At 37.0% G+C, this 27,549-nt stretch overlaps 1 protein-coding gene across 1 annotated transcript; it reads left to right on the top strand.

The window, feature by feature from the left end:
- Positions 1 to 13,726: 13,726 nt before the first annotated feature.
- Positions 13,727 to 26,398, top strand: AGR3 (anterior gradient 3, protein disulphide isomerase family member). The gene is made up of 8 exons (XM_043462298.1): positions 13,727 to 13,854; positions 16,176 to 16,307; positions 20,586 to 20,649; positions 23,972 to 24,024; positions 24,552 to 24,628; positions 24,860 to 24,923; positions 25,361 to 25,444; positions 26,178 to 26,398. The coding sequence occupies exons 2-8, from the start codon at positions 16,199 to 16,201 to the stop codon at positions 26,225 to 26,227; spliced, it is 501 nt and encodes a 166-aa protein (XP_043318233.1). The 5' UTR covers positions 13,727 to 13,854; positions 16,176 to 16,198; the 3' UTR covers positions 26,228 to 26,398.
- Positions 26,399 to 27,549: the final 1,151 nt, after the last annotated feature.

The raw sequence follows: 27,549 nt of genomic DNA, 5'->3' as shown, positions 1-27,549 counted from the left end.
CAGTTATCATAAACCTGCCACTAGCAGATAAAGAGTGATGTAGCAGAAAGGAGCAGGAGGTATGGCTGTTGTATAGCACAGACTTAGATACTGGGGTCCTTCCCCTCCATTTGACGCCAATCCCTGTCATGGTCAGTTCAGTTCAGTTCAGTCGCTCAGTCGTGTCCGACTCTTTACGACCCCATGAATCACAGCATGCCAGGCCTCCCTGTCCATCACCAATTCCCGGAGTTTACTCAAACTCATGCCCATCGAGTCGGTGATGCCATACAGCCATCTCATCCTCTGTCGTCCCTTTCTCCTCCTGCCCCCAATTCCTCCCAGCATCAGGGTCTTTTCCAATGAGTCAACTCTTTGCATGAGGTGGCCAAAGTATTGGAATTTCAGCTTCAGCGTCAGTCCTTCCAATGAACACCCAGGACTGATCTCCTTTAGGATGAACTGGTTGTATCTCCTTGCAGTCCAAGGGACTCTCAAGAGTCTTCTCCAACACCACAGTTCAAAAGCATCAATTCTTTGGCACTCAGCTTTCTTCACAGTCCAACTCTCACATCCATACATGACCGCTGGAAAAACCATAGCTTTGACCAGATGAACCTTTGTTGGCAAAGTAATGTCTCTGCTTTTAAATATGCTATCTAGGTTGGTCATAACTTTCCTTCCAAGGAGTAAGCTCTTTTAATTTCATGGCTGCAGTCACCATCCGCAGTGATTTTGGAGCCCAAAAAAATAAACTCTGACACTGTTTCCACTGTCTCCCCATCTATTTCCCATGAGGTGATGGGACCAGATGCCATGATCTTAGTTTTCTGAATGTTAAGCTTTAAGCCAACTTTTTCACTCTCCTCTTTCACTGTCATCAAGAGGCTTTTTAGTTCTTCTTCACTTTCTGCCATAAGGGTGGTGTCATCTGCATATCTGAGGTTATTGATATTTCTCCGGCAATCTTGATTCCAGCTTGTGCTTCTTCCAGTCCAGCATTTCTCATGATGTACTATGCATATAAGTTAATCAAGCAGGGTGACAATATACAGCCTTGACGTACTCCTTTTCCTGTTTGGAACCAGTCTGTTGTTCCATGTCCAGTTCTAACTGTTGCTTCCTGACCTATACAGTTTCTCAAGAGGCAGGTCAGGTGGTCTGGTATTCCCATCTCTTTCAGAATTTTCCACAGTTTATTGTGATCCACACAGTCGAAGGCTTTGGCATAGTCAATAAAGCAGAAATAGATATTTTTCTGGAACTCTCTTGCTTTTTCAATGATCCAGCGGATATTGGCAGGATCTCTGGTTCCTCTGCCTTTTCTAAAACCAGCTTGAACATCTGGAAGTTCTCGGTTCACGTATTGCTGAAGCCTGGCTTGGAGAATTTTGAGCATTACCTTACTAGCGTGTGAGATTAGTGCAATTGTGCGGTAGTTTGAGCATTCTTTGGGATTGCCCTTCTTAGGGACTGGAATGAAAACTGACCTTTTCCAGTCCTGTGGCCACTGCTGAGTTTTCCAAATTTGCTGGCATATTGAGAGCAGCACTTTCACAGCATCATCCTTCAGGATTTGAAATAGCTCAACTGGAATTCCATCACCTCCACTAGCTTTGTTTGTAGTGATGCTTTCTAAGGCCCACTTGACTTCACATTCCAGGATGTCTGACTCTAGGTGAGTGATCACACCACTGTGGTTTTCTGGGTCATGAAGATCTTTTTTGTACAGTTCTTCTGTATATTCTTGCCACCTCTTCTTAATATCTTCTGCTTCTGTTAGGTCGATACCATTTCTGTCCTTTATCAAACCCATCTTTGCGTGAAATGTTCCCTTGATATCTCTTAATTTTCTTGAAGAGATCTCTAGTCTTTCCCATTCTGTTGTTTTCCTCTATTTCTTTGCATTGATCGCTGAGGAAGGCTTTCTTATCTCTCCTGGCTATTCTTTGGAACTCTGCATTCAAATGCTAATATCTTTCCTTTTCTCCTTTGCTTTTCGCTTCTCTTCTTTTCACAGCTATTTGTAAGGCCTCCTCAGACATCCATTTTGCCTTTTTGCATTAATTTTCCATGGGGATGGTCTTAATCCCTGTCTCCTGTACAACGTCACAAACCTCAGTCCATAGTTCATCAGGCACTCTGTCTATCAAATTTGGCCCGTCATGTTAATTTATGCCAACTCTTTCCCCTTGTTTCTCTCTCTGTTGATTCAATAAACCGTGTAATCTGAGAATCTGAATTTGGTCAGTGAGACTTTTCATATTCTGACCTCTAAAACAGATTACTGGTAGCACGCTCTGAATTACCATTAGCATCAAGGCACTTTCACATCATGACAAGAGTACCAGCAACTTACACTGTGAAATTTATAAATGTACAATGGGATCAACCTTATGAAATGGAATTGTCAAGACCCTGGAACAAACAGCATACATGTATCAATGAAATTTAGAGCAAAACACTTCAGTGAAAGTGGGTAAAGAATGCTAAATGGCGGGATTAAAAGTAATTTCACATAAAGAGAAAAAAATACACTTATTGTGACATCAAAAGGTGTGCATCATGGGTGAGACAAGGTCCCCAAACACCATGATAATCATTAACTCTAAGAGTCATGGTGTCACAGTTGAGGCTCATACTTTTTAAATTGTATGACACATCCGTATTTTGGCAGTGAACATAAATGTTGAAACATGTTGGCAGAGGCAGTGTGAGACATATGGAGAGAAGTCCCTCCTCCCTTTTATGGGAAATTATGTTTTAAGTCATGCTAATATAAAGATTAATGGAAACTGGCTATTTTAGCTGTGACTTTGATTGTGAATCATCAAGATAATGAAACAAGTGCCAGAAGAACAGCTTCAGTAATCAGATTCCACACAATATTAAAATCACTAGTCTATGTCATACATTCATTTCTTTCCCAACGTATATGTGTGTGGGAGGGGATTTGATAATGAGCAATGACAACAAGGCCTATTTATCAGCTCAGGGAAGAGGTGTTTCAACAAGTTAACAACTGAAGTACTATATGAGTACCTACTAGTTGAGTATCAGCTTTGAGCATATGTATATATATATACACATTATATTTTATTTGTGTGTGTATATACACATATACATACACATTAGATTTATCAGTGCCTACAGAAGGTCCGTCTGGTCAAGGCTATGGTTTTTCCAGTGGTCATGTATGGATGTGAGAGTTGGACTGTGAAGAAAGCTGAGCACCGAAAAATTGATGCTTTTGAACTGTGGTATTGGAGAAGACTCTTGAGAGTCTCTTGGACTGCAAGGAGATCCAACCAGTCCACCCTGAAGGAGATAAGTCCTGGGTGTTCATTAGAAGGACTGATGCTGAAGCTGAAACTCCAGTACTTTGGCTACCTCATGCAAAGAGTTGACTCATTGGAAAAGACCCTGATGCTGGGAGGGATTGGGGGCAGGAGGAGAAAGGGACGACAGAGGGTGAGATGGCTGGATGGCATCACCAACTCGCTGGGCATGAGTTTGAATAAACTCCGGGAGTTTGTGATAGACAAGGAGGCCTGGAGTGCTGCAGTTCATGGGGTCGCAAAGAGTCGGACACGACTGGGCGACTGAACTGAACTGATGGCGTTTCAATTGCTAAATACTCTAAATCTATTCCAACAGTGTGTGCCAATTCATATAAATGGGAAAATACATTTAACGCATCTTTTGGGAGGATGGACAGCTCACTATGTACTCTAAGAATAAAAGCAAACGAGGTGGGCACCATGCTCTCCAACTGTTTGCATATATTTTGTTTAAATTAACACATGTGAACACACCTGGTAACTACACTTCACACCCAAATGTCAGTAATGTGGAAGAAACACAATAACCACTTCTTTCCAAGTATGAAACAAATTTCTAATTTAAACTCACTGAATCTGTTGGTTCTTCACATTTTTATGAAGCAAATAGACTTAGGAAACATCTGGTAAATTCTATCATTTTAAAAATATTTAAAGTTTAAGCTTAAATTCATCAGAGCTAAACTCTCCATGAACTAATCTGTGAAAATCTCATTTGTAACCTTTTGGGATCATTTCACTTTAAAAACCCTTGGAGGCCTCTATCAGTTTTCACATTTTTAGGGGAAGAAATAGCAAGATATGACAAGTAGTTATTTGTTGTTTCTAATCAACATTTAGGAAAATGGATGCTGTTGCCATACATGTATCAAGATGTTCCCTTTCACCAAGGCAATGTGGATGTGTAGGGTCTTGTCCAGGCACTTCCTATCACAAAGTAAACGTGTATTTTTCTCCCTGCAAGTTCAAGGTCCACTTCACTGCTCATTTGCATGCTCTGTTTTTCTTTGATTGTAGTGACACCTAACGTCGGAATCAGAGAGTACCTTCAGCTCAGCCCAAGCTTCCCAACTCACAGGGCTCTTCAGATTACAACCTCACCTTTTCCGTAGACGGGTTTTGCTAGAATAATCTGTGGGGCCATGAAAAACATGACTAAAACTGAGTTAAACTTGTTTAAAATGAAAGTACAATTGTATGTGAAACTCTAAGAATCACACATCCTCAAAATGGGCCCTTTCTTAAGGGAAGCCTCCCTTTTACAAAAGTGTATATTTTTGGAAAATACCTAAAACATGACGTCAGTTCATCCTATTGGTAAAGCATGCTCTTATTTATTTACTGGGCTTAGTGGGCTCATGTGAATAATAGTTATAATAATAAGGGAACTAATACTAACAGGGAAGTCATCCAATATCACTTTAAAATATTTATTTTTTCTTCCCTCTCCCCCCCCTAAAAAAGCACCTCTCATTGACATATATACACTGCCATGGATAAAACAGACGGCTAGTGGGAAGCTGCTATACAACACAGGGACCTCAGCTCAGTGCTCTGGGATGACCTAGGCAGGTGAGCTTGTGGGGGTGGGAGGGAGGCTCAAGAGGAAGGGCATCTGTGTATACAGATAGCTTATAGATTCACATTGTCGTATAGCCAAAAAAAGGAAAAAACTAACAACATTATAAAGCAATTATATTCCAAATTGAAATAAATTTTAAAAAAATAAGAAAAAGAAAGCAACTCTCTATACTGTCTTATTTATAGTAACCATAAGAAAGTCTGATAGCCACATGTTTGGAAAGATACTATCTATTTTTCTGTCCCTTTTCATCTTTTCTCTAATTTTCATAACTCTGTAGGATTAACATTATCATTATTTCTATTTACATGAATAATTCATTTAGCTACTAATCAAGTACATGAACTCAGACATCAGGTCCCTAGGAGCATAAGGACAACTAGAGGCTGTTCAGGAGAGGACAAATGGCCCATGATTGCTGATCCTTAAATGACTCCTCTAAGTAATATATTAAACCATGACAACTGTTCAAGGAAATGATGACAATATTAGAGGACACATTATAAAATACATGATTAAAAATCAAAAAAAGAAGATTCCCCTTTCAAGTTCTTGCTTTCCCTCCGTTAGCACTGGAAAACCAGTTCCCCATTCTGCCCCCTCATGGGATCCCTCTTCCAAGCTGTTAGAACCAGCCTCTCCCTCGGTAGGACTCCCACTCTTCACCTCCATGTATGATGCCTCCCCGAGTGGGAAAAACACAATCTGTATTCAAAAGATCTAAGTTTGAAACCAGGCTCTGTCACTGTGAGCTTGGGCAAGTCACTGAATCTATCATGGGCTCAACTTAAATGCAATAAACAGTAGTTTTTGGCCCAAGATGGCAACCTAGTTAGTCCACATTCTTCTAAACTCTCCTTTGAATGGAGTAGGGAAAAAAACTATACCTCCTTGTAAACCAGCGGTCCCTAGTCTTTTTGACACCAGGGACCAGTTTTATGGAAGACAATTTTTCCATGGAGCAGCATAAGGGAGTATGATCTTAGGATGATTCAAGTGCATTACATTTATTGTGTATGCATGCTAAGTCATTTCAGTCATGTCCAACTCTTTGCGACCCAATGGACCATAACCCACCAGGTTCCTGTGTCCATAGGATTCTCCAGGCTAGAATACTGGAATGGGTTGCTGTGCCCTCCTCCAGGGGATCTTCACAACACAGGGATGGAACCTGCATCTGTTATGTCTACCTACATTGGCAGGCAGGTTCTTTACCACTAACACCACCTGGGAAGTCCACATTTATTGTACACCTTACTTCTATCTTCATTATACCAGCTCCACTTCAGACCATCAGGCATTAGATCTCAGAAGTTGAGGACCTCTGTTACAAACTATAGAAAGGCATGCTTACTCAAACTGAAAATTCAAAGAATCTAAGGTAATACAGGCAGGATCAGAGTGACCAAGGACTGGTATGCCCATAACCTAAAGCATATAAAGCAAAGCTTTCAGGGGCAAAAGGGAAGGGACTCCTCCAGCAGTTCTGCAGTGGGGCCTAAAAATAAGGCTAAGTCACAGGATGGTGGGTGGGAGCAAATTTCAACTTTGCTGGGGTTTCTAGGAAGTGCAATAAAATATGGAGTCTTCATAGAGTGGGGGGCCACAAAGGCACTCACAGCATAAATTAGGCAAGACACTGACTTAGGAAAGTGAAGTCATTCCCAGGGTTTAGTATCTGGCTGGACACACCTCTGCAAAGGCATCTTGGCTTGTATACACAGCAACAAGATTTGCAGTCGTAAACAGAACACTTTGAAAACAGAAAGGAGGTTAATAATTGAAAAGTATGACTGCTAACTTTTTAACTGTAATAGAAGCAATAAATAACAAATTGAATACGATAGGAATCAAATCAACAAGTTAGAAAACAATCTTGAGAAATTCAGGCCTCCGAGGAAGAGGCTAAAGAGATGAAAATCATCAAGGACGTATGGATAACAGTATCTGAAATTTAATATGTGCAAAACAAGTTTTCCAGTAAGAAAAAGGTAAACAGAATGAAAACCAATACCCAGCCACAGAGCAAGAGAAAACACTTCTAGGAACTCAATGGAGACTTAGGTATTGACATTAAACAAATTTATCGAGTCCTCAGCAAAATTAGGGAGTAGAAATTTATAATACTCTTTTTTTTTTTCAATTTTAAGAATAAGCAAAAGACTCCCACAAGTATCTGGACAGAAAAATAAAGTCAGACAGTACAGATCAGACTGGCCCCAAATCTTTCCTCTACACTAAACAAGCAGAACACTAAACAGCTGCATCTAGAATTTACTGAACCACCAATAACTCAACATCCAAGCAAGCTCTCATCACCTTCAGAGTAACAGACATTCTAGATTTACCCAGATCAGTAAATATCACCCGCATACCATTGCTCTCAGATACCCCAAAACAAAGAATTCTGATGAGAAAGATATGACAAAAGAGAAATGTCATAAGAAACTAAACCAATACAACTAAATGTCAAAAATGGCCAAAAGTTTTACTCTAAAACAAATAAATGCTAAATAATTTTATCAGCTAGGATGCTGTTGACTAAAAGTAACAGGAAACTGACTCAGCTATTTTAAACAATAAGATAAATATATATTTAGAATGAGCCCTAAATTTTAATGGCTCCAAACTGGTTAAGATGGTGATGATGATGTTTAAACACACACACACACACACACACACACACACACACACACACTTTCCACCTCTATCAGGCTCTTTAAAGACACAGCCACTTTGTCCTCCTCAACCACCCTCATGATACCAAGTTGGCTGCCGCATTCCGTGCATTACATCCAAATGTAACTATATACAGTGAAAAAAGGAGACATCTTCGTTACATTTATTCATTATCATTAATAAGAAAAAAAAAAACTTTCCCTAGACTTCCCCTCCTAGTTCTCTGGCCAGAATCATATCACAAGTTTATGCTAAACCCAAGGCTGGTTGAGAATGGGACCACCATGACTGGATTAAAACAAACTTGGAGTTCTCAACGTCAGCACTTTTGCCATTTAGGGCTGGATAGGTCTTTGCTGTGAGAGCCATCGTGTGCATTACAGGGTATTTCAGATCATCTTTGGCGGTTACTCACTAGATACCAGCAGCTCCCTCTCTCAGTTCAGTCACTCAGTCGTGTCTGACTCTGCGACCCCATGGACTGCAGCACGCTAGGCCTCCCTGTCCATCACCAACTCCCGGAGCTTGCTCACAAACTCATGTCCATTGAGTCAGTGATGCCATCCAACCATCTCATCCTCTGTCGTTCCCTTCTCCTCCCACCTTCAATCTTTCCTAGCATAAGGGTCTTTTCCAATGAGTCAATTCTTCTCATGAGGTGGCCAAAGTATTGGAGTTTCAATATCAGTCCTTCCAATGAATATTCAGGACTGATTTCCTTTAGGATGGACTGGTTGGATCTCCTTTCAGTCCAAGGGACTCTCAAGATTCTTCTCCAAGACACATTCCAAAAGTATCAATTCTTCAGCACTCAGCTTTCTTTATGGTCCAACTCTCACATCCATACATGACTACTGGAAAAACCACAGCTCTGACCAAATGGACTTTTGTCTGCAAAGTAATGTCTCTGCTTTTTAATATGCTGTCTAGGTTACTCATAGTTTTTCCTCCAAGGAGGAAGCGTCTTCTAATTTCATGGCTGCAGTCACCATCTGCAGTGGTTTTGGAGCCCAAGAAAATAAAATCTGTCACTGTTTCCATTGTTTTCCTATCTATTTGCCATGAAGTGATGGGAGCAGACGCCATGATCTTAGTTTTTTGAATGTTGAGTTGTTTTTTTTGTTTTTTGTTTTTTTTATTTATTTTTTTGTCATACATTGATATGAATCAGCAACTTTTTCACTCTCCTCTTTCACTTTCATCATTAGCTCCTCCTCACTCTCTGCCATCAGGGTGGTGTCGTCTGCATGTCTGAGGTTACTGATACTTCTCCCACAATCTTAATCCCAGCTTGTGCTCTTGCTTCTCCAATAGTCTTGCCTTGAGAACCCCATGAACAGTATGAAAAGGCACCCTCCCTAGTTGTGTCAGTGAAAAATGTCTCTAGACAGTGCCAATGGTTTAAAGTCACAGGAATAGAGTAATCAAGATTTCCCTTTGGGGCTACTTGTAAAGTCTACTCCTAAATATATAGCCGCACAGAGACAAGGGAATATATGAACTAAACAAGTTTCTTTCAGAAATGAGACTTGTATTAGAGAAAATAATCTTAAGTAAGCAGTTAACAGTATTTAGTTCAGTAATCCTGCAAAAGGGATATGTGTGTTAGTCACTCAGTCACATTCAACTCTTTGGGACCCCATGGACTGTAGCCCACCAGGCTTCTCTGTCCATGGAATTCTCCAGGCAAGAATACTGGAATGGGTAGCCATTCCCTTCTCCAGGGATCAAACCTGGGTCTCCTGCATTGCAGGCAGATTCTTTACCATCTTAAAATCTTGTATTATCTGAAACAAAACGGAGGAAAGATGAACGAAGAGCTTTAGCAGGGCTGAGGATGCTAGGCCAGTGTTTATTCATCAAGCACACAAAATATCAGTCCCTATTAGAAGAACTATAATATGCAATTTACTTGACTTAAAGAAATGTCTTTGAATATTAATTTTCATTGTGGATCTATATGTACAATATTTAGCCCTAAGAACCGTGACCAAGAACAGGCTGTGTGAAGGGGAAGATCAGCTGTATCCTTTTCAGGGAACACGCCTCAATTAATTCCTTGTGAAGTTATACTCAAAGATGTATAATTCCCCTAGAAACCTAATTTATTCCTTGTCTTGGTGCTTTCACAACTGCAGCTTATAAATATAATTTAGTTTTTACAGATTAAACCATAAGCTGTGAAACTCTTATTTATCTTATTACAAACATTATATTTGCTGTCTTAAGACCCTTTGTCCTCTAATCTCATGATAATAAGGTCATATCTGCACTTTCTCCAGCTTTTCAAATGAAGCCAGCTCTCCTAATATGATCCTAGAGCCCTGCCCCCATCTACCCCAGACCCATCTGTTACTTCTCTCCTTTGCTGGGTCTGTGACTCACTCACTCCTCTTCCGCCCACTCTCTGTATCCGTTCTTCATTCATTTGAAAACTCTTCTTAGATTCCTCTGAAGTCGTGCCATGGCTGCCTCCCAATTCCGCACGTTCCACTTTAACTTCATCCACAGTTTCCAAAACAGGTTCTCTCCAAACTGGATCTCCAAACTGGGGACCCAAGTGGCCAGTCTAGGTCTCAGATCTCCCTCCATCAGAGGAAAAATGTGTTGTCTCTTTGTAGGCAGAGGAACATTTTTACAGATGGCAGGAAAAAGGTTGCCTTCAAAGGTTACAGGTAAGAGCCTAACTGAAGGCCTGAATTGTAGTGCAAAAGCCACCTTTGTAATTTTAATCTTATGTAGCCCACAGGACAAGTACTAAAGAATAAATCCCATTTATAGCCTTACTGTGAAAACACTGCATGTTTATCAAGTGTTTAATTGTAGCAGCCTCAAAGTTCAGAGCCTTGAGATACTTAATGGAAATGTAACTGGGAAATGTAACTGCATTGGGAAATGTAACTGCTCCTGACAGAACAAGAATCTGCAGACACCAAACATGAGAAGCTCATAAACACACTATGCTTTTAAATGTCTGACATAAATTAACATGGCTCAATAACAAATTCTGGAGATGCCTGTTCCTTTAAAGCAAAGGTGCTTTGTTCAAGAAATCAGTATTTTTAAAATAAATATTTGCCTCTACAGGATTTAGAACATAAAGACATATAAACATTTTCCACAATAGATTCTTTTCTCTTTGAAACTGAATGGTTTAAAAACTTCCTCTTCTGATATGGCACAATATTCAGTATTATTAAATGAAAAAGAGAGAATTAGAAATATTGATAGAATGGCAATATTTGTTCTAAAATAAAAAATACGTATATATACACAAAGATGATAGATAGGTAATACATGGAATGGGGACACGCTTGAATGTTGAGAAAATATTTCTAAAAAAAAAGCTGAAGAAGCCAATAATAATTATTGCCCTAAGAAGATGGAAAATGGAGATCTACTTCCGACTGTCAACGTATTTGTACTATTTATTGTTTATATATTCTCAGGGAAAGACAATTGAAACACAGAGACACAGACACACAAATGCATGTGCGCACACACACAAAATGGACAGATATTCCTAATCCTAAATTCAATTTATGATTTATGTAACCTATTAATCTTGTAAAAATATGGGTCACTGCCCTTAAAAGAATTAACAAGGGTAGACTCTCTTAACTGATTAAAAGTCTTTTAATTAGATAAATTTAAATAATATTCCCAAATGGAATGAAACGGTGAAGAAATGACTTGAAACAAAAACTAAAAGAAGGTATTTGAGATTTTTCAACAAAACTAAATTATAAGATTAAAAATATCATGTGCCATTGAAGTAAATTTTCTCAAATTTAACAGATAACCAAGCAACTACAGAAAGAATTATTTTCTTAAAAAAAGTATGATCTACAGAGAAGTAGCAGTTGAAGCTGATGACAATCCTAAATATACTAATCATACGGGCAACTTTGAAGATGATTGCAGGCAATTTTATGAAAAAACTATAAGATCACACTGAAAAATAAAGACCAATAATACCAGGAAAACCTTCAGAAAAACACCAACCACCTGGTATATGAGACAAGCATACTTAAGAAACTGATCAATGTTTATTAAAGAATTTTTTAAATTTTTGCTACAATGTACATATATTTTAAGTATTTTTACTTCAGAGAAAAATCTTCAATAGAACTATTTGTGATCTACTGTACAATAAAACCAATTTTGGCTGACGTGTGTATGTTTCAAAATATCATCTAAAATTACCTAATTCCAGTGACCTTTATTACCTCCTTTTACTCTCAACGTTGTCCTAGTTTACAAGATATACTACATGGTCACACTAGTAGGAAAGAAAAAATGACACTGATCAGCTCAGACACCTTGGGACCTCATTTCATTACTCCTCAAGTAGCTGACTTTCTTATTCTATCTATTAAAACAGATAATCTCTGAGGCATTTAACGGGGATGTCCTCAGAATGTTCTAAGATTTTTCGATAAACCACTACCAGTCAAGAACAAGGTGAAAGCTCTCCCATTCTAAGAGGAAACCTTAAGGATGACTGCCCAGTTGTTTCTCTGCTTGTAAGTACTGGATGTAAAATGAACACTACACCTCCAGTTTCTGAATCTTCAGCAGGAAGGATTCTATTTCAGCAGCATGTTCCAAGGAAGGTTCCCTTTGAGGATTCTATAAAAGAAAGAAAGTACAATTAAACAAATACAGGAATCAGAAGTATACTAAAAGAATAATAAAACCGGGCTACGTGGGGTTTCTCTTAGGATCACAAGGAAAATTTAGCAGGAAAACTATAAACTTACTATACAAAAGGAATACATTTACCATATAAATTTACTATCTCATATACATACGTCTTCATAGAACAAAACTGAACATTCCTGCCTTGAAGAGACATGATGTAGGAACAATGGCTACTTTCTTAACATGATAAAATCAAGCCGGTACTATATCCAAAGTTAAAATACTAGAAGGATACTCTTTAATGTCAGAAGATAACCACCACCTCCACTTTTTAGCAGTACATTTATTAATATAATGAATAAAAAAAAAGAGAGAGAAAGACAGGGAGGGAGGAAGGAAGACAAAACTTTGTTGATCAACCACCTAGACTAAAGATCAGCCAACTTTTTCTACAAAAGACCTGAGAGTAAATATTTTAAGACTTCACGGGTCATACAGTCCCTGTTTCAGCACCGCACTTCTTCATTAGAATGCAAAAGTAACCCGAGACAATAGGAAGGCAATGGGCATGGTTGTGCTTCATCCAGTCATTTCCATTTATAGACACTGTCATTTGAATTTCATACAATTTTCACATGTCACAAATTATGATTCTTCTGATTTTTCACCCAAAAACATTTTAAAATGTAAAAACCACTCTTAGCTCTTGGTCTGCACAAAAAGACAGGCCAGGTTTGAAGACTCTGCCCTAGATCACTTTAACAATAATTAAGTCCATAAAGTAGAACATGGTGGGTGGGGTAGGTAGACGTGTGTCTGTTGGGGAGGGGGTGAACAGAAAAAGACAGGCAGTACTGGGGAAGGGCAAGAGAACCTTACTTTCTTTTTGACACAACTCCATACTTCAAAAATGCTTTTCCATAATCATAGATTAACTATAAAAAATTCTTTTCAACTATTAGATAAATACAGTGTCTAATTACCTGCTTTCCTTTTTTTTTTTCTTGGCACGGTAAGGTAAGGGATTTTATACAGAGTCAAACTATTAAAATGTTAAATTTTAAAACAGCATATTTCTCTTTTCCTCTTTCTCAGAAAAGAAGGGGGGATTTGCTCTCTTCAGCTATTAATTCTAGTTCTGTAAAGAGAGTAAGCCTTAGGAATTCCTCTTTGTTTTATATCTAATCTCAAGCCTCACTGACCTTTCATCGAGAACAATAGTGCACACACAGTTCCAACATTCATACCAGTTCCTCCCCGCCTGCCACCCTCCCCACCCCCCCAACCTTTTCCTGGTGTTGAACTCCAGCCAAACATTAAATTACCCTGGGAAGTAAAAGGTGGATGGAAAAAAAAAGTACAAAGGTGGTATTTGGCCTCATTCTATCAGGACACTCAATCTGAACTTAGAGAAAGAAAGATGACACTTTCTTTCTCAGTGTGAGAGCATGAGGACTGGAGAACAGCACAGATTTTTCAGACAGGCCCATTTTTATAAGTTTGCAGTGGACTGTGCTCTTGTTTCAAGGCAGGTGGGGCTCTAGATCAGGTGTGTGTCTGTCTATAAATCCACACCCATTTTTAACCAGAAACATCCAGAACACACTTCCAGCAAGAGCACTATTTCAGGTAAGCAAGCAAAATTTGCAGACTATTTAATCAGTGGTCAAGCTCAGTTATATTTAAAAGATCAACTTCTCACTGTATAACACTGAGGCCTTCAGTAAGTCAGAGGGAAGTTCAATGAAATTTTTCTTCATTTAATAAATTAGATTTTCTTTGTTGGCTTCATACTTTTATTCTCTACTTGTATTAATGTTACTATAATAACACTGTAACTATAATAACATTGATCAAAGCAACCCTTTAAAAATTATGCTGCAAGTAACAATTGTTCCTCTCTGTTTTCTTTTTTAAATTATCTTATTGAAGTATAGTTGATTTACAGTATGCAAGTTTCTGCTATATAACAAAGTGATTCAGTCATAAAGGATATTTATGTAAGGAATATAAAGAATATATATATGTATATACATATATATACATTTTTATTTTAAATATTCTCTAAGGGGCTCTCTTCCCCAGGAAAGAGAACAGAGGGATGGAGTGAAAGTTTGGGGTTAATAGATGCAAACTTATATATAGGATGGATAAACAACAAGGTTCTACTGTTTAGCATAGGGAGTTAATTTTAATATCCTGTGAAAAGAATGTAAAATTTCACTCCCTCTTTTCTTTTATGGAGAATTTTTAAATATTTAAGTAAATGACATATGTTAAATTACTTTTGAAAAGTAAAGTACTGTCAGAAAATGCTGCCAGTGTTTATAACACCTAATTGTAGACATGTGGTTATTGGCCTCCGAGTGCAGTGCAAGCTGTTCCCAGCACATGACCATAACATAACCATATCTGTGTCCCCCAATTAGATTAACCCAGGCATCTGATACTGGAGGATTGTAAGTCATTCATGTTCTATTCACCAGGGAAATTACTACTCACCCAAAACATTAATATATAAATTGACTGTCTTCATTATAGAATATATTTAGTACCTCTTTTACAATTTATCAATGTCAAACAGAAAACAAATATTTTGATTTAAGTAGAACAGTCTGACAATCATACCTAATAACTTGAAATCTGAAAAAAATCAGTTCCTATTTAAATTTAGCAGCTTTAAACTAAGAAAAAAGTGAAGTTATAACCTTTTGATAGTGATTCTACCTACTTATTTCTTTCTGTATCATAAAGAATTTTTTCTCATGCTTTCTCCAGATTAACTGCTTCTTAACTCCTTGCTTCTAAAGATACCTGGAAGAATCTTAAGGCAACTGGGGGCTCTCTTCCCCAGAAAAGAGAACAAAGGCTCATAAAATTTTACAGACAAATTCAGAGATTTTTGAGACTTCAGGAGCCCAATCACAGATCATCCAAAAGCTCCTTGGACCCAAGTTAAGACCCTGCCTTAGATGGTTGCTTCCATTTCTCTACAGCAACCTCACCCCAACAAAGCCTGCCCTCCCCACATTGGACTCTGTGCTCCAGATTCAACAGTCTTTATCCCTACTGAAATCTACCCTTTCTTTGTTCCAATCTTCACAGTACAAGATGGCATCCATAAGGTAAAAGATGGCATTTGGACATGTTTTACAGTATTACCAAGTTATAAGAACTTAAACTGCAACATGATTATTGTTTAACAGGGTTTCTCAATACAAAGAAATTTACTAGTGAGTCCTTTCCAGATTAGGAAAGAAAATAATTTAAATAGAACCAAAGCAACCGTTTTCAATCCAGGAGAGAACCAAATGCACCACTGGCAAGAGAAAGATACTAAAATGAGAGGCCTGATGTTTAAATAGGGCAGGGTTGCACAGTGAAGAGCAAAATGCTGAGTAAAGGATGGGAGGATTAAGATAAATGACTATCAAGGGACTGAAAAACAAGAACCTCCATATTCCATTTTTCCTCTCATTTTCATTTTAAGCACTAATTGTTCATGCCTCATCTTCCTGTCTTGGCACAAAGTTAAAATGGTGTTTTAATCAAAAGGCAAAGATTATTTATGCATGACACTTGTCACCTTCCCACTGCATTCAGCAGGGGCAAGCCCTTTAATCAACATGATTTTATCTGAGATTTAAAGCAGCGCTGTAAGCACTCAAATGCTGTCAGAAATAGGCTTTGGGTGCCTATTTGGGTGTCAACCTCATTGTACTGCCCCCAGGAAGCCCAAACACTGTGGCTTTTCATCAAGTAGACTTTTATTGAATTGATTGTATTTTTACAATAATTTAAAAATAAAATGTGAAAGTTCTAGATGGTTGTACCATGTCAACTCACATAAGCAAAGCAACCTGTCAGCCTAAGTTTGGTCTAACTCTTAACAAATGTCTTGATGACAGCCTGAGGTAACCTACTAGGTTCTGACATTTTTTACCATCCAGTTCTGAAGGATTCTTGAGAAGACATGATGTCACACTCAGCTCTGGTCCTCTGCCTCTTATTCATCACAGTTTCCTCCAACCTTGCCATTGCTATCAAAAAGGAAAAGAGACCTCCTCAGACACTTTCAAGAGGTACTGGAATTTCATTTTATTCTCTAAACTCAATCATTTGGATTGTTTTAAAATTCTTCATCTCTTGCTCACAGTCTAGGTATAAAACCGACTCAATTAACTGGAATTTTTTGTTGTTTGTCACTTGAAAACAGGGGGAGAAGAATCCCAGAAAGCATCAGTTAATTTTAAAGAGTGAGCCAAATCAAAAGAAAAAAAAAATTGCTGCATCTTCTATAGAAATAGTACAAAACTAGTTTGATTGCCTATAACTTTGGTAACCAGAGTCCTAGAAAATTCTGGAAAATTCTATTGATATGTCATATTGATATCCTAAATGCAATCAGGATTTCCATAGAATCTGTTCCAGTGCTCTGCCCAATATTTATTCAGGGAAGAAAATAATTTGGAATGATTTTATACTGGGATTCCTCAAAAATTATTTTATCTCCATCCTCCAAGAATTCTGGTTAACCAAGTGTTTGCTATGCTGACTCCAGGTAACCGCTATAGTATTTTTAGACAACATGATCTAAATTTGCCATGGGCTTCACTATTTAGAAAACATCTATTTTGCACCAACTGCTTTACTTCGGCCTAAGAAACAAATATATCTTCACCTGTAAAGAAATATAAACAAGATTCTCAAAATTGATGTCTACATTTTCAGCTATCAGAAATGTAAAGAAAATCATTCATCTGCACATAGCTAATTCTAAATTAGTAGCACAACCCAAAAAAACACTTGACCACTACTTGGAAAGGCAATGTGAACTAAGTGATAAACAAATAGAGATAAACTATAGCATAATTTCAAATTTGAAAATATTGACTTTCTTTCCAAGTTAATTTATCCCTTAATAAATGTACTGGATACCAGCCAACTGCTCACCAATATTTAGCCAAAATAATTAATTCTACCTCAGTTTAAAAGCACAGAAAGTCTAAAAAAATCAGTAAGCTTTTGCAAAATAAATAAAAGAGGGAAATATTTTCCTAAGTGTAATTTATCATATGATCTCTATATATACACATACAATAGTCATAAAACAATGAACTCAGTAGCCTTCAATTGCCAAAGACCAAACTAGTCACTGCCCTTAAAGACCCTCAAGGGCTGAATTAAAACACCACGTGTATCATCAAGTAGCACATGGAGCTGCTTGGAGTGGGGAGCAGCACCAGTTAAACAGAGACATTGTTAGGGAGAAGAGGGAATATTAATTGGAAAAAGTTAAGAAATAGTTTAATATAAAAATGAACCCCAAAACCTTAACTTTCTTTGGAATTAAAAGAACTGCTCTGCAACCAGCACCTGGCATACAGTAAGTATTCAATAAACACATATTGAAGATGAACGAAATCTCAGATGACAAGTAAACATAGCCAGTACTGAATTATGAACTAAGATCATGGCATCCAGTCCCATCACTTCATGGCAAATAGAAGGAGGAAAAGTGGAAACAGTGACATATTTTATTTCCTTGGACTCGAAAATCACCATGGATGGTGACTGCACCATGAAATTAAAAGACACTTGCTCCTTGGAAGAAAAGCTATGACAAACCTAGACAGGATATTAAAAAGCAGAGATACCACTTTGCTGACAAAGGTCCATCAGGTTAAAGTTATGGTTTTTCCCGTAGTCATGTATGGATGGGAGAGTTGGACCATAAAGAAGGCTGAGTGCCAAAGAAACAATGCTTTCTAACTCTGGTATTGGAGAAGATGCTCGAGAGTCCCTTGAACTGCAAGTAGATCAGACCCGTCAATTCTAAGGGAAATCAGACCTGAATATTCATGGGAAGGACTGATGCCGAAGCTGAAGCTCTAATACTTTGCCTACCCGATGCAAACAGCTGACTCATTGGTAAAGACCCTGATGCTGGGAAAAATTGAGGGCATGAGGAGAAGAGGGCAACAGAGGATGAGATGGTGGGATGGCAACATCAACTCAATGGACATGAATTTGCACAAACTCCAGGAGATGGTGAAGGACAGGGAAGCCTGGCATGCTGCTGTCCATGGGGTTACAAAGAGTTGGACACGATTGAGTGACTAAACAACAACAATGAACAGAGACCCTGAAGACAGTTTAAATTCTGTACCACCTTTGGCCTATTGTGATTATGAGGTAAAGTGTATAAAAACAATTATAATACAATATGACTATCTTGCCAAGCTATGAACGAACTGTTTGAGAGCAGGGACTATACTCCTCCACCTTTGTACACCCAGTGCCAATTGGAGCAAGGCATATAGCAGATGTTCCTTTAATGTTTGCAGAACTAAGTTCGCCAAGGGCAGAGAACAGTGATTCTTCCCATTGCTGACATTCTGGCTTTGAATGGTATTTGCAACAGAATAGGGAAATTAAGTAGGAGCCTAGTCTCACTGGCTATTTCCAAAGGAACTTTTACCGAATGCTAAATGTAGCATAAAGTTACTACATATGCTCAAGTGAAGAAAATCGTTCAGGATTACTATAGACAGGAACGATTCCTGCTAAGGGGGGGAGTTACTAAGCTAGCATAAGTTGGTCTTCCAATGCCCAGCTTCTAAAATCAGGCAAAAAAAAAACCAACAACATTTCTGGTAAGGCAGTAAAATAATGCAATCACTTTGGGAAAAGTTTCCTAGTGCCCCCAGAATGTTAAAGGTACAGTTAGCATTTGGTCCAGCAATCCCACCTCTAGGGATATACGCAGGGAAAATGAAAACATATGTTCGCCCAAAAGTTTTGCACCCATGTGTTCACAGCAGCAGTATTCATAAAATCCAGAAACTAGAAACAACCCAAATGTTCATCAAATGATAACTGGATAAACAAAATGTGGTATAGTGTTACAATGGAATGGCCCAAGAATGAAGTCCTAATACACGCAATGACACGGATGAACCTTGAAAACATCGTACCGAATGAAAGCATCCAGCCATAAAATGCATCACATCCTATGTGATTCCAAAGGCACAAAACATCTGGAATAAGGGAACCTACAGACAGAAAGTGGAGTCAGTGTTTCTTAGGGTTGAGGAAATGAAAGGATTAGGTGGTGATAACTGAGTGGGAAAGGGTTTCTTTTTTCAGGTGATAAAAATGTTCTCTTAATTATTGTGGTAATGGTTGCACACTATGTAAACAGACCAAAAAAAGTATCTACTTTCCATAGATGTATTGTTATTAATTATATTTAATAGGCTCTATTAACAAACAAACTAAAACCTGACAAAAATCATGCAATCATATTTATCTCGCTTCATAATTCTGCTTCATAAGTCCTGGCCATCTTCTAAGCCATGGTATCAAAACAAGAAACTCCAGCATACAAAAAAATCTGAGTACAAACTAGGCTGCAAATATTTCTATTTTCAAATTAATTCAATCTTTTCCATCTGTAGACTGAGACATTTCCAGAAAATACTTTGAAATACTTTGTGCATTCTCAACAGTCATTCTTCAGTCACCAGTATACATCCCCAACTCCTCACATCACCTCCTTAAGGACCAGTAGGTTCTCTCTCTACTCCTTGGGTTCTGTTTCCCTCTCCTCCACTCTTTTTTGGATGCTTCCAAAACAACTGTGTTTTACTGGTTTATCTCTCAACCATGAAATTTCCACAGCAGAATTTTTTACCTGTTAAAACTCAAAAGCAAAACTTGAAATTCTGTTTTTTTCATGATGTATTCTGATTTTAAAGGCTTCAACATCTCTCAGTACTCAAGCTTCAAGGATACTAGACAGTACAGTCCAACATATTCCTAATAGATTGACAAAGTATGCGTGGGATTCCCAGGTGGCGCTAGTGGAAAAGAACCCACTGCCAATGCAGGAGATGCAAGAGACATTGGGTTCAATCCCTGGGTCAGGAAGATCCCCTGGAGGAGGAAACGGCAAACCATTCCAGTATTCTTGCCTGGAGAAACCCATGGACAGAGGAGCCTGGCAGGCTACAGTCCACAGGTCACAAAGAGTCAGACATGACCAAAGCAACTTAGCACTAGCACTTACAAAGCATGCAGATCAACTAGTCTTCTCCTGTACAACCTGAAAGCCAGAGTTTTTGCATGGTCCAAAGATGTCTTACCAGTCACCACTAACCATAATAGCATCTATTGAACACTTACTGGGTTCACGGCCATGGGCAGTTGAGATGTGAAACCAGTTGCAAAACCTCAGCACTATCATCTAAAAGGGCACAACCTCTTCCTATCCAGTTGCAGTCATGTATCCTCTACATGCATTTCAGAACTCTTCAAGGGTCTTGAGTTGATACACTGATTTCCCTCTTCTGTTTTAGGATGGGGAGATGACATCACTTGGGTGCAGACTTATGAGGAAGGTCTCTTTCATACCCAAAAAAGGTAAAATACCTCTCATTCAACTTTGACGGATGATACACATACCTCATCGCTGAGCCAAAAAAACTAGCATGTTCGCTTTTGAAAGGACACAGTAACAATTTGCTCTGATACTGACTGCTGTTTAAACTAAGAGTTGCTATTAGAATTTTTTATAAGCAAAATTTCTAAATATCCTTGTATTAATTCTTTAATAACCCAGGCAAGCTTTTATACTGAGGAATAACTGACTTAACATTATATTAGTGTCAGACATACAAAATAATGATTGGATATTTGTATATATTGCAAAATGGTACAGCAATAAGTCTAGTTAACATGCACCAAGTAAACTTTTGAATATTAGCTGCATAAATAAAACAGCTTTACACACTGGGCATTATACAAGCTTAAACAGGAACCTGGTTTAGAAAAGTGCTTCTCAAGGCTTTCTGATTATCAGAACAATTCAGAGAGCCTTCTTTAAAATCCACATTCATGGTCAGTCAGTCCAGTACTTACTGAGTACCCACTGCTATGTGCTAGGCACTGTTATGTACTCAATGACCAAGAGTGACATGATTTTTGTCCTTCAAGATCTACTGACTTTGAGGCGATAGAGCTGAGAAACTTACATTTTTAAAAACACCCCAAATATTTATCAAATATCAAATGAGTGTTCAATTCAACTCTTCAAAGAAAAAGGAAAGATTCCAAATAATTGAGTAACACACTCTCAACACTGGACAAACATTACCAAAAAAACACAGAAAAGTTTACAGGATAATCTTATTATCAAAGAGAAATGCAAAAAGCAAACAACATATGAGCAAAGAGCAGCCAGCAGAACACTTAAAAAATATACTCTGATAAAGTGAAATTCAGTTTGGGAATGCCAAAAAATTCAAGATTAAGAAATCTATTAAAATAATCTAATATTCATAAGGACACAAATCATACAAGTGTCTCCTATCAACATAAATGGTGAAGAGGCATTTACAATAATGCCAAATCTATACTGGAGTTTTTTAAACTTTTATTTAACAATATCAATTTATTTTTATTTGTCCTAACAAAGAAATAGCCATCCCAGTAAAAACAACAACAACAAAAAAAAACCTAAACACCCAGTATCATGCTTACTGGGAAAGTCAATTAAAGTATCCCACTGATGGGATTCTTTAATCACCACAATTATTAACATTGTTCTCGAGACACCAATCAATGCAATTAGATGAGAAAAAGTTAAAAAGGAGAGTGTGAAAGTATCTTCATTTGCAGATGTTGACTGGGTACATGAAAAACTTGAGAATCAACTCTAAGTATTCAGAAGTATGAAAATTAAGTTAAATTAGATGAGACTAAATTAATACCCAGAAATCAATGGCATATATATATATATAAACAAAATTAAAGGACTTCCCAGGTGGTGCCAGTGATAAAGAACCTGCCTGCCAATTCAGGAGACGTAAGAGACATGGGTATGATCCCTGGGTCAGGAAGATCCTCTGGAGGAGGGCATGGCAACCCACTCCAGTATTCTGGCCTGGTAAATCTCATGGACAGAGGAGCCTGGTGGGCTGCAGTTCATCGGGTGGCAGAGTCAGACACAACTAAAGTGACTTAGCACACACGCACATAAAATTAAAATGGTTAAACAGCAGCAAAAAAAGACAAAATTACTCAGGATAAATGACAGAAAATGCATGAAATCTATTATGAACTAAATGTACTACTGAGAAAATGACAAACCTATGATAAGAGTTTTGTGTTCTTATATAGGAAGACTCAACATTGTAAAAATGTCAATTCTCTTCATACTTCAAATTTTTTAAAGACAATCACAATATATTAGTATAATTTTTGTTTAAAAAATAATTCTAAAATTGAAATGGGAACATAGACACAAATAGTTAGGAACATTCTGAAAAAGAAACCAGTGGGGACTAGCCTTTAATCAATATGTAACATTTTACCAAACCACAATAAAACAATATGTTACCGGTAAATGAACTGAACAGAATGGAAAGAACAGAAATAAAACCAGATACAACAGAAACTGTGTTCGTAATAATGTAGCATTTTAAATCAGGAATAGGGGACACAGAGTATATAAAATAATTACTGTTAGAATTTGAGTCATGTGGGAAAATAAACTTGGATCCATACCTCACATTTTACACCAAAATAAACTACAAAGATTAATTATAAGGATGAAACCATTAAGGTACTAGAAGATACTACTGCAAAATTTTATTTCTTTAAATTCTTGGAGTATGGAAGGGCTGATATTACGGTGAGGCATGAGGGATGTCTAGGATGCAGAAACAAACTTAATTTTTTGCCCTCAGTGCTGCTCTTGCCTCACCTTTGTATTTCTTTAGGCTTGAGTATCACCAAAGTGAAAAAGGAAAAAAAAAAAAAGGAAATGTGAAGTTGGTAAATGTTAGCTTTCTATGTTATAAATTTTAAAAGTTGTAGGATTTCTTTTACCTAAAATTAATGTGAAATCTAAGTTTGAGAATTAAATGAAATTATGAACAACTCAAAGTTTCATATTTTCTTTGGGGTGTATTTCATATAATTATCTCTGTTCTTTTAAAGATTTATGATTTATATTTTTACATTCATCTCTTTTTGGACCCAACATCCTCTCAAAATTAAACATTAAAAAATATCTTATGTATACAAATCATAATTCATTTATCCTTTACTATAATCAACATTGTAACTTTTTTATAATTCTAAACAGTAGTCAATTAACTACCATAAAGAATTTTTTTTCCAAGAGTTAAAATCAAACTGACACTGCAAAATATATAGGAAGGGAACTCTGAGATTCTTATAGAATTATGACAAGAGTGAAAGTTGGTAAAAAATAACCAAATAGCCTTTTTGCAAAAACTAAAAACAGAAAATAAGTAAAAACTTTATTGTCCTAAAATTTTATACCACATGTTCACTGGAAATGAATGTCTTGTTATATCCTTTCAACTTTGGAGACAGAATTGGCTCTATCTTTCTAACTATACTACGGTATATGTAAGAATGACCTGGTCAACTTGTTAAGCTATGATTCCTGGACCTCACCCCCAGAGATTCTGATTGAGTGGACCCAGAGAGAGCTAGAAAATTTACATTTCTAATGAGCTACATTTCTGGTGAGGCTGATGCTTCAGTTCTGGGGTCATTTTATGAATAACACTACCATAGATTTCAGTGCTGTGATCTGTCAACCTGAGAATTTTAATGTCTTACACAAAGTATGAAAACTTTAAATCTAATTTCCCTGTACAGTTCAACTCGAATGAATCACTTGGCTCAATTTCACTCTCTCTCTGTTTAGTAACAAGCCACTGATGGTTATTCATCACTTGGAGGACTGTCAATACTGCCAAGGTAATTTATGCTTTTAAGATTGTATTGTGTTTTCAGTATGAAGTAAGAAAGTGACCTAGCTACAAATTAAGAAGGCACTCGAAATTTAAAAAAAAAAAAAAAGACAACTGATAGAGTACCACCATTTTACTAAGGGGCTTACTGACTACAACGATTGTTAGCAATCCACTGAATATATTTATATGATGTGTCCTTCAGGATTTTATATCCCTCTGCCTCCCCTGCCCCCAAAAAAGGTGGGGAAACTGGCTGAAAAGATGATGCTTTAACCAACGAGTCAATGAATTAAGTAACATTATAAAACTGGTGATTTCAATGTGATTATCCCTTGATGTCCCCCCCCCCACCTTGGATAGACTGTGTCCCTCACTGTTTTCCAATGAGAGACAGAGTAGCAATGGGCCAATCAACTATTAACATCCAAGTTATAGAAGCAAACAAATGCAAACTACTAGCTTTATTTTGCTACATTATTTTAAAATAATCTTGATCCTTGAAACTAACTGGCATTATATCTTCCCCCACAGCACTAAAAAAAGTGTTTGCCCAAAATAAAGAAATACAAGAAATGGCTCAGAATAATTTCATCATGCTGAATCTCATGGTACATGATCTCTACAATTTTTTTTTAATATTTCAATTCAATGGAAAAGTTTAATCTCTTTTAGTCTTTATTTAAAGGCAAAAAGAGCTATACAGTATTAGTGGACATAGAATGTTACATAGAATTGTAAGAGGCTAAAATATACAATTTACTGAAAACCTGTTTACATAGACTATTTTTAAATCAACTGTTAAAAACAATCCAATAACATTTTTTTTCTTCTTTTGCTAGCATGAGACCACAGATAAGAATTTATCGCCTGATGGACAATATGTACCTAGAATCATGTTTGTGGGTAATTGTGTAATCTCTTCCCATCAGATTTACAAAATCAGTAGCCTTCTTGCTTTTATTTACTTTCAAATGTTAGCTCAAGTACTATTCCTTTTAAAGGGGAGTCATTAGTAACCCAGTACAACAACAGCTCTTGTTAGTTCAACAATCAAACTCATTATATCTATATTTGCCACTTATAAATATTAAAGTTTTATTTTTAAATTAACTCATGCTATTAAATCAATCCCCAAAATACTTTCAATACAGTTCTCTAAACTATGTTGACAGAGAGCTGTAGCACACTGAAATGGAAATTCTGATTAACTCATCATGAATTAACGTGTATGAAAACTGATTTAGCTTGTAAATATGCTTAATGTTTGTTTCAGAGCTAGAGGCATGAATGATTTTCAGAAATTTTAAAAAGTATGTAAGTAACTTATATTTTGTGGGCAGATCCTTCTTTAACGGTCAGAGCTGATATAACCGGAAGATACTCGAACAGATTATATACATACGAACCTCAGGATTTACCACTACGTAAGTATTCTCAAATTATCTTAAACAGTGATGCTCGCAACACTTGACTGTTATAAGGGTGAGTGATGCCCTCCATCTGCACTTTCCCTCAAACAGTGCTTCCCACCCATCACAGTTCCTGGGATTGGCAGTGGTGGTTGTGGTTAAAATGCAAACTCTTAGCTCCAATTGACATCAGAATTTCTGGGACAACTTGAAATCTCTTTTTTTCAACAGAGTCCTTGTGATCACTAAATGTTAAGACCATCAAACAGGATAGAGTACACATGAAAATTACACTTTAAGAAAACCTGTCCATTCTTCTCATATCAAAGATCATATGTGGTTTCCTCAAAGTGATTAACAATTAAATCTCTTCCTCTTCCGTTAATGACTATAAGCAAGGAGATACAGTCTGACTTGGGACTTTCATTCTTAAAAACATTCACTATCAGCTATGCTTAACAAGGTAGTTATGCCTGTCATATCCAATGAAACTAACACAAAATAATCAGTTACCAAAACAGATACCCCCTCAAATCCCTCTGATAAAATTCTTTAACGTAAAATTAATTAATCAGCTCTTAAAGGTCTAATCCCTAAATTTATGTGTACACTTTTATATAATAGTTTTTAATATTGCAAAAATATCCCCATATCTTTATAGTTGTTAAACAGGTTGATTTTAGATTCAGGGTTAATTATAAAATTTTATACTCTCATTTACTAATAATGTATATTTACTTTATTACAGTGATAGAAAACATGAAGAAAGCATTAAAACTTATTCAATCCGAGTTATAATATATTACCTCTAAGAGGTCAAAAGTCATGAAGAAAAACTTCTGGTTAAAGGACTAAAACTAAATGGGTGGGTACATGAATTCTGTACATTATCATTTAGATTCTTAATGTGCTTGAATATTCTTATGATGGTAAAATGATATTTTAATAAAAGTCAAAACCTGAGCTTGACAATGTTGTGGCTTGCCTGCACTGGTAGCAAAGAAAGCTTTTCATAAGCTGATAGTTACAGTGGAGACCTAAGAAAAAGGCATCTACATTGGTTGTTTCTATTTTCTGATCTATCTTTCCTTCCACCAAGTAATCTAATCTTATTTCTGACCCCTCTATTACATAGAACATGCAAGTTAAGGTCATGCCTGATCTTCATGTCAACAAAGCAAATGGATTCATCTCTATCCACTTATTGTTTGAACTTTCAGCAGCGCAACTCTTATAATTAACATTTACTTCTTTTTATCCCTAATTATAATAAATTTAAATAATATTTTAAAACTTTAAATACATTTTTCTTGTTAGGTGGATATTTAACACTTAATAATTTTAAGAAGAACAAAACTGTCTCCAGAATATTAAAGAATTCCTAACTAGCTGAAGAGGAATCTATATACTCTGAAATTATCAAACATTCAACCACCAACTTAATTCTTCACAGGAAGCTTCTGGAGGATCATATCCATGTCTTCTATTCCTTCAAATAACAGTTCCCCCAAATCCTAATTTTTTATGGACAAAATTTCCATCATCAGTTGGAGTAATTCTAATTACTGATGAAAATCTCTTAATCAGCTGAGATTAATTCTTAGAAAGGCGAGAATGTTTCAGACAGGCAAAAATTATCCTCATCCATAGGATCTGGCTGCATTTAAATAACTTGAATTATTTTAGATACAAAGGTACACCATCTTATAAGATAGGTATACAACATTTATGATATTGATATCTAATTAATTCCAATGTTTCATGAGTCAGAGAAAGAAAAGTTTCTTTCAGATTTTACTTGATCACTATTCAGTTCATTTTAAGCAGACTTTTAACAACTGATCTAGTTAGATATAAATACGTTACAGTTCAGTTCAGTCGCTCAGTCGTGTCCAACTCTTTACCATGGACTGTAACACGCCAGGCTTCCCTGTCCATCACCAACTCCCAGAGCTTGCTCAAACTCATACCCATCAAGTTGGTGATGCCATCCAACCATCTCATCCTCTGTCATCCCCTTCTCCTCCTGCCTTCAATCTTTCCCAGCACCAGGGTCTTCTCCAGTGAGTCAGTTCTTCACATAAGGTGACCAAAGTATTGGAATTTCAGCTTCAGCATCA

The sequence above is a fragment of the Cervus canadensis genome, chromosome 3 (assembly GCF_019320065.1).
Source record: "Cervus canadensis isolate Bull #8, Minnesota chromosome 3, ASM1932006v1, whole genome shotgun sequence".
Lineage (NCBI taxonomy): Eukaryota > Metazoa > Chordata > Mammalia > Artiodactyla > Cervidae > Cervus > Cervus canadensis.
Note: the sequence above shows the minus strand (reverse complement) of the source record. Positions and strands in the feature narration are given on the sequence as shown.

Bases quoted from the DNA above. Each gene is read 5' to 3' on its own strand.
- AGR3 (XM_043462298.1), top strand. From the start codon at position 16,199: ATGATGTCACACTCAGCTCTGGTCCTCTGCCTCTTATTCATCACAGTT. The intron at 16,308-20,585 runs GTACTGGAATTT...CTTCTGTTTTAG, and splicing joins TCCTCAGACACTTTCAAGAG to GATGGGGAGATGACATCACT. The intron at 24,025-24,551 runs GTAATTTATGCT...CTTCCCCCACAG, and splicing joins GGACTGTCAATACTGCCAAG to CACTAAAAAAAGTGTTTGCC.